The sequence below is a fragment of the Protopterus annectens genome, chromosome 7.part0 (genome assembly GCF_019279795.1).
Source record: "Protopterus annectens isolate FY-2018-M chromosome 7.part0, PAN1.0, whole genome shotgun sequence".
In the NCBI taxonomy this organism is placed as follows: Eukaryota; Metazoa; Chordata; order Ceratodontiformes; family Protopteridae; genus Protopterus; species Protopterus annectens.
In genome coordinates, this window is record NC_056739.1 from 344,658,530 (window position 1) to 344,673,716 (window position 15,187).

Consider the following 15,187-nt stretch of genomic DNA (forward strand, 5'->3'; position numbering starts at 1 on the left):
TCTTTTCATGTAGTCCAGGGAGGTATGTCTCAGGTCATTCAAACCCACATGTACAATGACAGAGTCATATTTGCACCTGTTGTTGAGGGACCTGAGTGTATACATTATGTGGTGAGTCCTGGCACCTGACAGGCAGCTGACTGTTACTTTCTCCTTATTCATCGTAGAGAGTGGGACATCAGTGTGCCTCACTATTGAGTCACCTATGACTAGTGTGTTGGGCATGCTGTTTTGCCTTAGGAGCTTTGGTTGAGTGGCACACTATTTAGGAGATTTATGTGTCTTGTGATTAGTGTTGTAGTGGTTGAGTGTGTTTCTGCCTTGGAGTTCTCTCTTGCGTGGGTAGATTTTTATTAAGAGCCTATGTGAATGTGAGTGTGTGGTTTGTGTTTTATGTGAAGACAGTGCTGGTGTGTGTTCTGGAGGGCTATGTGTTCCATGTGGTGTGGTGCAAGTGTTGACCTTGTCCTCTTGACTAGCTATTCCGGTCTTGGCTGGAGAGTGCGTGGCTTCCAGTTTGAATATAGAAGTGCATCTCTTGCAAGTCTGAGTGTTGGAAGGTAAGAGGAGAGGGTTGTCAGTGTACATGAGGCAGTTGCTAGAGTGCCTCAAGATGCCCAAGTTCGCCAGGTTAATAGGAGAAAGCACAGGGAACTGCCCTTTAGACATGCCTGGAGGGGTGGACATTGATAATAAGTACTGGATCTATTTCCTTGCAGAACGTTTATTGCTATTAGCATTTTTGTGTGCTACAATAATTGTTACAAGAAGTCTGGTAAAGTGCTAGACTAATAAGCTAGTATAACTGCACGAGAGGAGAGAACTAGTAGATGTCAGGGAAAAATTGAAGAACAGACTCTGGCACCACTCAGAAGCTTACAAACAGTCCTGGATACAGCAAGTCCATATCTGGACTAGACTAGTTACAGGAAAGACAGGAAACAAGTGCAACTGTGCTTTTAAACTGGAAAGTTGATAGAGATGGAATAACTGTCCAAACTGCCAATAAACTACAATTTCTGGGCCAGAAACCACTCCTCCTGTGGTAGCTAGGGTACCTAGTGCTTACCACTCCCACTGATAAGCTAGAAGGCTTCCCTCCAACTCAAAAAGGCTTGGGGTGGCTCAGAAGCGTACAAACAGTCTTGGATACAGCAAATCTGTATCTGGACTAGACTAGTTACAGGAAAGGGGGAAACAAGTGCAAACACGTGCTTTTAAACCAGAAAGTTAAAGAGATGGAAGAAACTCCCCAATAGGCCAATAAACCACAATTTCTGGGCCATAAACCATTCTTCTTGTGGTAGATAGACAACCTAGTGTTTACCACTCCCACTTATAAGCTATCAGGCTTACCTCCAGCACAGAAAGGCTTGGGGGGGGGGCTCAGAATCTTACAAACAGTCCTGGCTACAGCAAATCTGTATCGGGACTAGACTATTTACAGGAAAGGAGGGACATAAGTGCAAATATGGGCTTTTAAATAAAAAGTTGAGAGAGATGAAAAAACTGTCCAAATGGCCAATAACTACAATGTTTGGGCCAGAAACCATTCCTTATGTGGTGGATAGGCTACCTAGTGATTACCCCTCCCACTGATAAGCTAGAAAGTTTCCCTCCAACACAGAAAGGCTTGGGCAGCTGAGGAGCTTACAAACAGTCGTGGATACAACAAATCTGCATCTGGACTAGACTAGTTGCAGGAAAGACAGGAAACAAGCTTTTTTTATTAGTGACTAGCTGAGTATAATTGTACAGGTTAATGCTGGTAGAGGGTCCTGATTTGAAATGCCATGCTAAGTGATGTTAACATCACCTAAGATGATAGTTTCATTTTTAATATTAGTAGTTGTCCAGGTAAAAATATCTTAACGTATGGGGATGTTATTTCCAGGGGATGTATATGACCAAGATACAAAGGTTTTTACAGTTATTCCATTTTAAGAAGGCCACTAGTATCTCTGCAGTGGAGAATTGTGGGATAAGTTTTATGTATTGAACTACAGTGAAGTTATCTGGATAAATTAAGGTGATGCCACCACCTTTTTTCTCTGGCCTGTCTGTCCTAAGGCAACTGTGTTTAGGGGGTAGGAATTCAGATTTTTTTATATATGGTTTTTAGCCAATTCTCTGTGATGGCAGTGAAGATGGGTTTAATTTGGCTTAACCAGGCATGCAGATGTGAAACTTTGTTTTTGATGCTCTGGATATTAATGGTAGTGAAGTTTAGGGATTTTAAGGAGTTTGGGGCATAATAGGGGACTGGGGAGGGGCCAGAGTTTTGATGAATATCTCCACAGTGATTTAGGTTGCAGTTGGTGGAAGGATTTATACGTTGCAGCTTTTTTTTTCATTTTTTGTTGGCAGGATAGAGCAGCATTAGTGTAACAGGAACTTTGAAGTGTAAGGATTTTTAGTTTGGTTTGTAAGATTACCTTTGTGCCATATAAAGTGGATCTTACTGAGGAGTAGCTGGGGAGCAATTGTGTATGTATGGTTGTTGTAGAAGTTGGTTTGTAAGGTATATGGGTTGTTTGATATGAAGGTAGCTGTAGAATGAAATAGATGTGCAAAGAGATAAAAAAGAGAATAGTACTGGAGATGAAAGAAATTTTGTAGAGGTGAGCTATGTGTATGACAAATGTGTTGTTTGATGGAGTAAATTGTTATGGAGAGTTGTACAAGGTATTTAGGAGTGATAACATTCTTTGTGCAAGGTAATTAGGAGTTATAGAGGTGCAGGCAGGATAAGTAGAGTATGTAAGCAGAGGTAGAGTGATAGTGGGTGAGAGAACTAGGGGAATGATAGTAAGGTTAGAAGGACTGAAATATGGAAAAGATAAATGTATGATATGAATGCAGGTAATGGGTGGGGTGGATAGATTAAGAGCTGGTGGAAGGAGTAAGACAATTAGGGGAATTTGATTGGAGGAGGAAGTTGGGTTGAAGGAATATGGCTAGGGATAAAGGTAACTGTAGTGGGGCTGGGTGGAAATGGGGGTAGGGCATGGGAGCAGAGTGAGCCCAAGTGTAGCGAGGTTGAATGGAGTGGGTTGGAGCAAAACCAAAAATGTGTCGAAACCAAAAAAAAAAAAAATCTGTAAGCTACAGGTGAGTGGGGGGGGTCTGTATTACTGTTATATGGAAATGCTGGCTAATCACTTATTAATACAGAGGAGAGGGAGTATAAACACTGATAGGGCAACTTTCTTATAGAGAGGAAAATTAAGCTATGTAAAGCAGTTTATAGGGTACCCAGCAAAGCAGAAAACTAACAGGGTATTAAAGCAGGGAAAAGTACAAGGGCTACTGCAATACTGGGAATGGTGGTGTGCTTACAGCCTAAATTACAGGATACAGCTAGAAAGGCAATATTCATATACAATTAGCTAAGATCTTGGAGTTAACTCTGCTCTTTGTGACCAGGCTGTAGATGCATGGGTTGAACTGGTTTTGGTGCGGTAGAGGTTTGTCTTGTATAGTTTAACCACTGAGATAGGCTGCTAGAAGAAAAAAGACAAGAAAAAAAATTAGATAACAGGGGGAAAGTGAGGTGGAAGTAGATGTATGAGAGTAAGGGCTATCTAATTAGAGGTCCAAGAGTATAGAGTTGAGAAATAGGATAGACAAGAGATTACAGAGAATATAGGGCTCAGAAATGGAAGGTGATATAATGCAAAAAGAGAGGAAACAGTGGAAAAGTAAAAGGGGATAGTCTGGATGGAAGGGAATAGAAAACAGTATGAAGGAGAGGTGTTAGTAACCAGCAATGCAACACTAATTAGCAGGTAATGCGATTTCTGGCCTGAGAGAGGGCAATACAGCATGTAACAGAAACAGGTCAGGCAGGATATGTAGCAAATACCACAGTTATGCAAAGAATATGACATAGCACACAGTTCTTAGCCTAGCATGCAGATAAGCACATGTCAGCAATTGCACTAAACAAAATGATCTCAGCAACTACATATGCAGGTCTTACAGTTTAGCTGCTACACTTTTCAAATAGGTATACAGCTAAATTAGCAGGTATTCCCAGTCCAAATATATATTTATAATAGGTTATGTAGCACAGCTATGAGCATTTTGGGCAATTATATATACATATAGACACAGGGTGCATCACAAAAATAAAGGCATTCATAACACTAGTGTAAATATTGCAGGCAGAATACAAGATTTAAAGCATAACTACACTGTACAAATGTATAACTCCATAGGCAGAAATGGAACATTGAGCAGCAGATATTCCCTCATTGGATAAAGAATTATACACTCAAATGTAACCACACTGTGCATAAGGCTTAGCAAACAGATAACTTGTTAGACATATGGGGCAAATATGACAGATAAGCACAAATCCCTCTCCTAATCATACCAGGTAAAAATTAAATGTTTAACATTCACACACAACCACAGTGGAAAAAAATATCCATTAGTTAAAGTCCAGTTACCCTATGTCCATTTACAAGAAACATGAGCGATACTGAACCAGAAATCAATAACCAAGTTACCTTGCTGGCCAATAAGCACTGTTGCAGCAGTTGCAAAACTATTTAGATGGCGTGAATCCCTGGGTTGTCTATTTAAATGCTGCAAGGCATGATGGGAGGGGGAAAAAACTGAAATCCCAAAGGAAAGTGGGCAGCTTGTCCTAATTGGATGCACTAGGAGTGAAAGCAGAAATGTGCCAAGACCAAAAACACAATCTGCAAGCTACAGGTGAGTGGGGATGTGTTACTATTATATGGAAATGCTGGCCAATCACTTATTAATACAGAAAAAAGGAGTATAAACACTGGTGGGGTGACTTTCTTATAGAGAGGAAATTTAAGCTATGTAAAGCAGTTTGCAAGGTACCGAGCAAAGTAGAAAACTAACAGGGTATTAAAGCAGGGAAAGTGCAAGGGCTACTACAGTACTGGGTATGGGGGTGTGCTTACAGCCTAAATTACAGAATACAGCTAGAAAGACAATACTCATATACAATTAACTAAGTTCCTGAAGTTAACTCTGCTCCTTGTGACTGGGCTGTAGAGGTGTGGGTTGAACTGGTTGTGGCACAGTAGAGGTTTGTCTTGTTTGGTTTAGCCACTGAGATAGGTTGAATTAATTAAATTCCTGCATGTTGAACTGGTTGCGGTGGAGTAGAGGTTTGTCTTGTCTGATTTAGCCACTGAGATAGGTTGAATTAATTAAGTTCCTGCAGGTTGAACTGGTTGCAGTGGAGTAGAGGTTTGTCTTGTCTGGTTTAGCCACTGAGATAGGTTGAATTAAATAAGTCCCTGTGGCTTTAACTGGTTGTGGTGCAGTAGAGGTGTCTTGTCTGGTTTAGCCACTGAGATAGGTTGATCACTGGCCAATAGGCACTGTTGCAGCAGTCGCAAACCTATTTATGTGTAAATAAACAAAAAAAACAACAAATGGAAACAAAAATGACTTCAGCACACCACTGGGACCCAAACACTGTGAGTAGCTGGTGATGGAGAAAAGAAATAATTATGGACTAGGTAAAGCTTTACTTCAAAAGAATGAGCAAGTCTTATCTCCTGTTACCTATTGCTCAAAAATGCTGACAGAGACTGAACAGACATATTTTCAGATTGAAAAAGAATGCCTTTCACATGTGTCATCATGTGGATAATTCTATGGGTACTTAACAGGGCTCAAGACATTCCACACATCACTATCATCACTGAATAATTCATATAGTCTTGACAAAGTACCTCCCAGATGCTACTCTTAAGGAGACTGTAAAAAGTTCCATGCCAGAATGGTGCATTTGCCTGGAAAGTCACTTTTCACAGATTTACTGTCCAGAAATTCTATATCTGACTAACCAATATTCAAAACAGAAGATTATATTGTTGTCTGTGTTCAGAGTATAATGACTACAAGACAGGTTCCCAACCAGATATTAGGAAAGCTTATGCAAACACCCAGAATATCTGAGCACTGTGAGACATAATTCAGTTTTCTGAAATGGGTGACCAAATAACTGGACACAAAGTCAATTATCTTGTTTGACAGAAATGGATGTTCATATCACTGGGCAGAAACAAAGAATGTCTTGGATAAATACTACATATTTTCAACACAGATATCATTATATGCCAGTGTGTTCTATTATGACAGAATTGGTGTACCTTCACTACAGCAAGTAGGAATGTTACATCAAAAACAAGGTCATAAAGGTCTTACCAAATGCCATGAAAGAAAAATAATGTTACTTCAGTTGTCAAACATCAGTCATAACATTGCTAATATAGTGTCTTAAATGTTCTTTCTGTGTTATCCATGAGACATTATAAAAGAGACCTATTTGTACCAAATGCATTACTACAAGGTCACTGACAAAAGATAGGTGCTGACTTAAATGAATTTGAAAGGAAAAACTACCTCATAGTTCTGGACTGTTATTAATCATGATATAGAAATAATTCATGCACCAACTATAACTAGCCAAAATGTCATTGACAGATTCCAGTGTTCTCAATATAAGACATAGCCTTTGACATAGTTACTGACAACAGTCCTCAGTTTATGACAAGTGAGATCTAACAGTTTCTTTATGACTGTTTTTGTCATAATATATTAAGTCCCCGTTATCTGCAACTGAATGTTGGAAGGAAGATGACAGAGTAGTGAAAACATCTAAAAAGATATTAAGACAGGAAGATTTGTGTTATATTGAGGTACTTCATGTAGCTCTCTAGGAGTAGGTCCTTCAAAGTTAATGCTTGGTAGACAAATCAGGACAGACATTCCAGTGCTAGGTTCGGAAATTGAGCCTAAAACCATTCCCAATATTACATTCAAACAAACTGATCAAAAAAGTTAAAATCTCATAAGCAGTACTATGATAACTTATACTCTGTGCATTCTCTAACTACCTTATAACCAGGCCAAGTTATATGTTGAAAGTCAGAGGGATAGAAAAAGAGGAGCACATCAGGTGTTGATGCACAAAGGACAAGTGAACTAAGTTCCAACAAGATACAAATCAATGATAGCACCATAGTTGTGTGAAATTGGAGGCATAGCCAAATGGTTCCTGATTAATTCAACCTAAAGGTAAGGTACCAAATATCAATGATGTAAATCTGAGGTAAGAGTAACCAGATCAGTCTCATTCAAAACTATTTCATTGTCTTGGAAAATTCAGCCAAATATCCAAGATCAGGGTGGATGTTTGTATCCATTGATCTGTGTTGAGACATGTGCTGCTCCGCCAAAGCAATCAAATATGGCTGCTCCTAATTCAGTTGATGTTGTTTTATCTTGCGACTGTAATAGGTCAATTGCTTGTCATAATAGCCTGTCTCCTAATTTTCCTTCTATAGATACAAGTTCTGTTTTCCAGTTGTGGTTTAAGTGCTACACATATTACCCAAATTGAAAAAGAAGTTCAAGATCTGAATTTGCACAAGAATTGAGACTGTATGAAAAGGAATAAGTAACCATGCAGCTTTCTCCATAATGTATTTTGCTAGCAATGCTTTATTAAAAATGTTTTGTAAACATCTGCAGTTATTGCAGTTGCAAACATAATGATATGCATTAGCATGATCAGTCCAGAGTGTTGACTTAGAGTGCATCAGTTCTACACCTTTGCAACTATATATTTTGAGTTGAGAGGCTCCCTCTCTCTCTTTATATTACTTATCATCCCATCCAACCCCCAAAGAAAGTTGGAACACAATTTGTTTATATAGTAAATGTATACTATTGTAATTGCCAGTTTAAGACTATTGTATAGTACTGCCATTTTAAGACAGGGCATATTCTATAATGTTTTGCATGTAAGTCTTTGAAACAGTGTGTGCTCAAAATGACTGAAGTATTAACATAATTTCTATTGAACTGTCATTTTATTTGCAATAATTGTTATTTGGCTTAAATACTGCTGAATCTTGATTTTCCTTACTCAGCCATTATAAATCGCTGTGTATAGGAGCTCAGCATAACAGGACTTATGAGAAAATCTAATTCCTGCAATAGTTCAGAGGGTGCCCTTGAGCATAACCTGTACTCCTTTATCATCAGAGTACTTTTTTTCAAAGATGTCCATTATTTCTAAGCTTCTGGCTTTCGTGGACAGAAATCTCCTTATTTGACTTCCAGTAAATCTTTTTTCATACCATTATGTATTTCCTTTACATTTCTCAGCTTCTCCTGTTGTGAATACACTTTTTTTTTAATTTCCTGACAAATCTTTTTTCGATTGGCTTTTGTCCATCTACATATTCATTTTTCTTTCCTTTCAGTTTGTTTGTTCACAAGGCCTAACTTGCCTTTCTAGCCAGCAGTTAGCTGGATTCTCTTTTTGAAGCCAGTAGGTACATTTAGAAACTTCTCCACTGAAATGAATCAGATCCACTGTCTTGGCAAATTGTAACCATCACAAACTGATAGGATAGTAATCTGATTATGTCTGTACTTCACAGTAAATCCTTACAGGAAAGCAAGGCTTTCCTGCATTTAATCACTATTAATGAAAAGTGCTCAGAATTTTTAATTTTTAGTCCAAATGGAATTCTAGTTTTAGAAATTAAGAATTTTCGAAATATCATCTTTGATCTGAAAGAGGTGTACACAAACTGAAACACATATGTGTAATTTATTTTCAGTTCTTCTTGTTACCACTCTGTCTATACAATCAATGCCTGCTGAGTCTTCTTCGGGTTTTGAACGTTCTTTCTTTAAGCAGTTTTAAAAATTATCTCAATTCACCAACAGGAAGTCTTTCTGAAATCACAATTCCCACATTCTGTTTTCTAGACAATATTGTTAATCATTTCTTTAATCAGCATACCATTATAGTATCAGCTGCATGCATTGTAGTTTTTTGTATTAAGAAAGAATATACTGCTCCATATAATTTTTATTATTCTCTGTTGGCATTGTTTTCTCAGGGAGCGAATCTAACATTTTGCTGCCTCTGTACTGTTTCTTTGGAAAAGAATATTTCCACTTAAGTATAATCCTTCAAGAACAGTAAGCACCTCTGCACTCCTGCAGGTCAGACCTCAAGTTATTAGCTGCTGTTTCTTCCTTTAATACATCCATTGCTGATCACTTTTGCATCATCCTAAAATGTTATTATGGGTACAGTCAGTTTAATTCTGAATCAGGCAAGATTTTTAGAAGTATGTTGACACTTAACCCCCCCCACACACACACACACACGCACACATTCACACTCCTGATGTGCTCATTAACTGAAAAGTACAGCAAGATCCTGTAAATGGGGTGGGATAGGGATTAGGATAAAGTTAATTGTTGTGGAGTTGCCTTTTAATGATGAATTCTATACTATTGCTGGAATAATATCTACATAAATGAATTAATATATCTGTCATGATGATGTTCTTTATTCTAATTATATATATCCCTCCAACTGTCAGACAAGTACCAAAATTCTTTCTTTTCAGGGATATGTAATTAGAATACAGAGCATCACAATGATGGATATTTTAGTTTGCTTGCAAGGTGTCTATCATTAGAATGGATCAGGGAGGAAAGTGCTGCACCATCAGTGTACTTACAACTGGACACTTTCTGTGGAGGATATTGTGAGCAATCTTTAGCTGAGAGTAGGACAGGGGATTTGGAAGCTTCAACAAATTTATTTTACATGCTGTTCTGTGCTGTGTTTTATTTAGAAGATGGGTACAAATTTGCCCAAATCATTGCAATGTCCTATCTCGCAGATTAATCCAGAGGATTACGGGTATGTACCTTCATCATCCTGTCCCATGTTTGATACTGTCAGTTAAGGAGAATAACAAAACATGCAGAATATTATATTCATAAAGTAGCAGAAAGTGTTCTAAGAAATAAGTCAGCAAGGGAGTGGAGATGTGTTTGAAAAGAGAGACAGATAACTGGAAACATGCTTTTCTAACTGTACCACACTGGAAGAGTTTAAACATTTACCACAGAGTACTCTTATCAGAAATGTTGTGGGACCAAAAGCTTTAACTAAGGAAAGTATTTTTCTGAGCTAAGGTGCATAATCTGAATCGCCTAGACATGGTAATGCCTTATTACATTCCCCATAAAGCCTGTGGTTTTCTGGCAAATCCAGGAGGACTGAAATCACTAAATAATGATCAAACAATGACATATATTTAAATTTCAGACTTCATATCATTCAGAAAATGCATACTAATACAAATTCTGTTACTCTAGTAGCTTTCTAAGTTTATAAGAGCACTATTTGAAATCTGTCCCTATTTGTCCCCCCATTATTTTAGGCTTTGTCCAGATTTCTTGCATTAAGAGGTTGGGAGATATGACTACATGTAATCTTACTGAGTGGTAAAACAATGACTATTACAATTAATTATTACAAAACAGGAAAAAAAAGTTGAAGTACTAAATATTGTATAGGAGATAAAAGAGCTGGGAGATGAGGTTACATAAAATAAATTGAATTTGTGGGAACATTATATGCAAAATAATGTTCGGGAGGAGAAATGAAGTTAAAAGGCATGCAGGAACTGAAATATTTTTGTAATGTTAGCATGAAGGCTAATTGTCAAAATGTCAAAATCAATATATGTAATGCATAACAGATAAAAATGAAAAATACTAGTATGATTTATTTTTGTTTAATTTCTGTAAATCTGTAAATGTATATGTGCCTATATACTAACTAATAACTTCATAAATATCTTAAGAAAAATAGAATTAGGATGCATGTGACACTGCGCAAGTCACTTTACTGGGTAGTGCTCCTGGACTACCTCGAAGCCTTGAAGAGGGATATTTTGGCCAGTGGGGTTACGTAGCTACAAAACAATCTCTTTCTAGGACTGCTTTGAATAAGTCTTTTGATATCAGCAGCTGTTAAAATACATCATTGATAATATTAATTAAAGCTTTAAAATCCATATCCATTCCCTAGCTATTGAATAACTTTTCCACCTGTCATTTTGTAGCAGGATCACGCAATATATAATATGCTAGTTATAAAATACTATTCATGTCAGAAACGCAGTTTGTTGCAAACACTTATTAAGATTTTACTGACTCTATTACATTCCACTTCAACAAACTAGGAGATGGCTATTAACTTGTAACAACTGGAAACAAAATTAGATTTATTTTCTTTCTGTTACTGACTATATAATTTTCTGTTTTATCAGATTATCACCTTCACATAAAAGCATACTGATCTAAGCTAAATAAACATGTTTCTTTCATTTTACATTTTTTGTTTGATACGAATGTTATTTTTAAAGTTGCTGCCTATGTTATTTATTAAGTGTTTGCAAATTTTTCCATAGACAATGAGGATATGTGCACTCAGCTAGACAGAGAAGGAAAGTCGTGAATAATAAAACTAACTGATCCACATTTTCCTGTTTACAAAGTATAATCAGAAACAAATGACATACATATGTGTTTTGAATACAGAAAGATTTTACATTTATCCACAAAACAAGAACAGTGAACTGTAGAAAATAGTAAAAACAATAAAAACACTCCATGGACAACCCAGAGCTAAAATGGAACCATTTATTATCAAGATACTCTCACACAAAACACAAAAACATGACTAGACGCTTTCACCATCATAGGCTTCATCTGACTCATGCTTTAGTCACCAATTGCATTCTTTTATATATACACTTCATGTTAAATAAATAAAAAATGAGGAATAAAAAGTAAATAAAAAATAGCCTTAAATGATACCCCTAAAATGCCAGTGTCAACAATTTGGTTCAAAGCATAAGTGTAGGAACGACTAATACAAAAAAGGATATATAAACAATTTTTTGTATAGTAGATAACATTTAGGTTGTTTTATTGCATTATTAGGATTGTAACTATATCAGTTCTATATAAGGAAGTTATGTAAGGGGTTGGCTATATAAATGAATGTAATTGGTGACTAAAGTATGACTCTCATGAAGCTCATAATGGTGAAACTGCTTAGTCATTTTTTTTTTTTGTGTGTGAGAGTATCTTGATAATAAATGGTTATGTTTTAGCTCCCGAATGTCCATGGAGATTCAATACATATAAATATTTTAATTGCATTGATGCATAATTATTCAATTAATTACTTTTAACTATCTTTTCCTATAGCTTGTAGGTAAATATTATACTAAAAGCATGGAAGAAGAGAGGTCATCAAGAATTAAAAAAAATGAGCTTCAAGAAAGTCAAGCTGTCGATAGTGATTATACTACAAGTTCTTCAACATATGACAGAGGGCATCTTAACCCATGTAGTCATCATACCAATCAGGATAATAAGACTGCTACATTCACCCTGACCAACATTGTGCCACAGTTAAACAGTCTAAACCAGGGTAAATGGAGAGAGTATGAAGAAGGACTGACGAAAAAAACGACTTCCTGCACAAAAGTATATGTCGTTGTAGGAGTGATCCCAGGAAATTCAACAATTAACAGCAGAGTGAATGTGCCAAAGGACATGTGGAGTGCAATTTGCTGTGTAAAAAACAAAACCACAACAAGTTGGGCAGTGATCGCTGCAAATGATGCAAATAAGGTTGATGACATTAAAGTTACTGCCCTTGAAAAGAAAATACAATCTTATACTAAAAGAGGTGTAAAACTTTTCCCAGCTACATGTTAAATGTATGCTGAGAAATGTATTATTGCTAGTTATTAAGAAATGCTTTTAGGTGCAGTCTTCAAATTTCTTTAACTTCTGAAAGAAAAAAGCTTACACATTTTTCAAATTTATTCTTTATCACTTAATGTCACTGAGGAGAAATGAAATGGTCTTTTGAGTTGTTTAGTATGCTTGTAAAGCAAGAATAAAATTTTTGGCTTCTTATTCTGAGAATTATGCAAAATATGCTTGAAGCTAAGTGGAAGTTATATAGCATGCAAATAATTGATGAAATAAGTAAATCAAAAAACAGCATGTTTTTTTTTCATTCAAAACAAGTTTATTAAACTCTTCTATTGAACATTACCATGTCATTTCATCTTGTAATAGTATACTAGCTATATCATATTGCCTCATTAATGCATTCACTTTTTTAACATATTTTTGAATCATTTATGTCATAGGCAATCATACATTTATATAACTGGAAACAAACCATTCTGACATATTATCAGTTACAAACATTATACATCACAGGTAATCTTCTGTACAGTCATACCCCAGGATTCATGAAACTTTATGCAAGAATAAGACTATTCTTGCCAGAGTGGTTTGTGTCCATTTAGAATAACTGTGCGCCTTGCATATGCATGAAGGTGCGCTGCTATTTATGGACACGAACCAGGAATGAGCAGAGGAGGCATGTGTCAGCAGTGCCTGCACATGTAACATGCCCCCTTCACTCAGAAAGTGCCGTATGGCACTTTGTGACACAGATAAGTGTCAATGTATATAATAGAGCCTAGCTGTAATATTATATACTAAACCAGTGTCTGCAGACACTGAAATGTAAGTAGCTAACAATTCAGTGTCCGTGGACAATGACAAAAAACAAAACACAAACACCTAGAAGGCAGCAGCCTTCAAATGCACACCCCCAAATATATGCACTTTCGCCCTACATGCATGGAAACAGTAGGGCAAGAGGAAAGCAATAAAAATTTAAAAAATGTATTTTTTTTCATCAAATAAATCCAAAATTTAAGCGGTGTGCAGCTTGTTTGCACGGTGCACCGCTATGCTTAGCCTGGCTGAAATCCTGAAAATGATAGACAAGTGCTACTGTGATACAAAATGTCATCAAGGAGCTGAAGGGTAGTGGTACTGCCATGGTTTAGTATGTAGAACTGGGTTGGTTTGATTCCCCACCCTGCCAATTTCCTTAAAAGGTTTTAAGGAAATTGAATGATAGATGTCAATCTAATGGCTCATGTATAGCACAGTAGGGCTGGGAATATGTAAAATAAAACTGTAAAAAGAACTTTATACATTTAATAAAAAAAATAGACTTAAGCAATGCTTTGCTAGTGTAAGCATTGCTTACCAGCCTTCAGCTGTGCTTACCATGTGTAAGCATTGCTATAAGGATTTGTGCAGAGCTAAGAATAGTTCAGCATATTAAAACCAGTCAATCAGGAAAAAGTGTAAGGGGGGGGCGTGGCCAAGGATGAACACAGGATAGCAGCAGATTTCTTCAGCTCCACCAATTTCACAGCACTGACAGGAAATAATTACTTTAAAAATTAATTTATGAAGTAATTTTCTTTCTAAATATGTTTGGAATATCTATTTCTTAAATAATATCTAAAAAAGAAAGAGAATTTTAATAATATTCCTGTCAGAAAACACCTTGGAAATTTTTCTGTCAGCTCCTCTGTTTGAAATGAGTTCCAGTAAGACAAATTCTCAAGATTCCAGCATCAAGAAAGAACTTCAGTCTCTGATATCTACAATCCAGCAACTTACTGCCAAAATAGATAAACTGGATACTAAAATTGATACCTTCATAGAAAAAACTACAAAACAAATAGATTTGTTACATATAGACTTGCAACAACAGAAGACTCAGATTACAGGCATAGAAGAGACTGTAAATGACATGGAGAATAGAATCCAAGAAGAAGAAATCAACATTGAGTTTTTGCTGAAACAGAACACACATCTACAAACTAAACTTAATGACCTGGAAAATAGATCTAGGCGCAATAACATTAGGATTTTTGGACTGCCAGAAAATATTGAAGGTAACAATATTACTTCTTTTTTAAATACATGGCTTTAGACTTGCCAGAAGCACTTTCTTTTGGTATCGAAAGAGCCCATAGATCCATATCTAATTCTAACTCTAACAAAAAGTATCCTAGATCAGTTATAGTTAGATTTCTATCATCTTTTGATAAAGAGATGGTACTTAAATCTGCTTGGGCTAAAGCACCTGTTAAAATTAATGAGGCAACTGTGTGTTTTGACAATGACTATTCTTCCTTGGTAATAACTAAAAGAAAAGTTTTTCTGCCATTAATAAGAGAGCTTAAGAAAGCACAGTTTAAAACCTACCTTCTGTTTCCTGCCAAACTAAAAATCTTTCTTCCTGATGGCCCCAGAATTTTTGAAGACTTAGACTCTGCATTGCTGTTTATCAAAAAAAAATAAGATTTTGGATAAAATAGAGGAAATGGAATGGGCTAGTCCTTCATTAAAGAGGTTGGCAACAGAAGCTTCATGGAAGACTTCAGAGAAGAAAAAGACTAAA

At 36.4% G+C, this 15,187-nt stretch overlaps 1 protein-coding gene across 1 annotated transcript in view; it reads left to right on the top strand.

Moving 5' to 3' along the window:
* Nucleotides 1-12,819, top strand: part of LOC122805811 (endonuclease domain-containing 1 protein-like) — a 146,880-nt gene extending 134,061 nt beyond the window's left edge. The window contains exon 2 of the mRNA XM_044076072.1: nt 12,100-12,819. Within this exon, the coding sequence (XP_043932007.1) occupies nt 12,100-12,615 (516 nt within the window). The 3' untranslated portion in view covers nt 12,616-12,819. The remainder of the gene's footprint in view (nt 1-12,099) is intronic.
* Nucleotides 12,820-15,187: the final 2,368 nt, after the last annotated feature.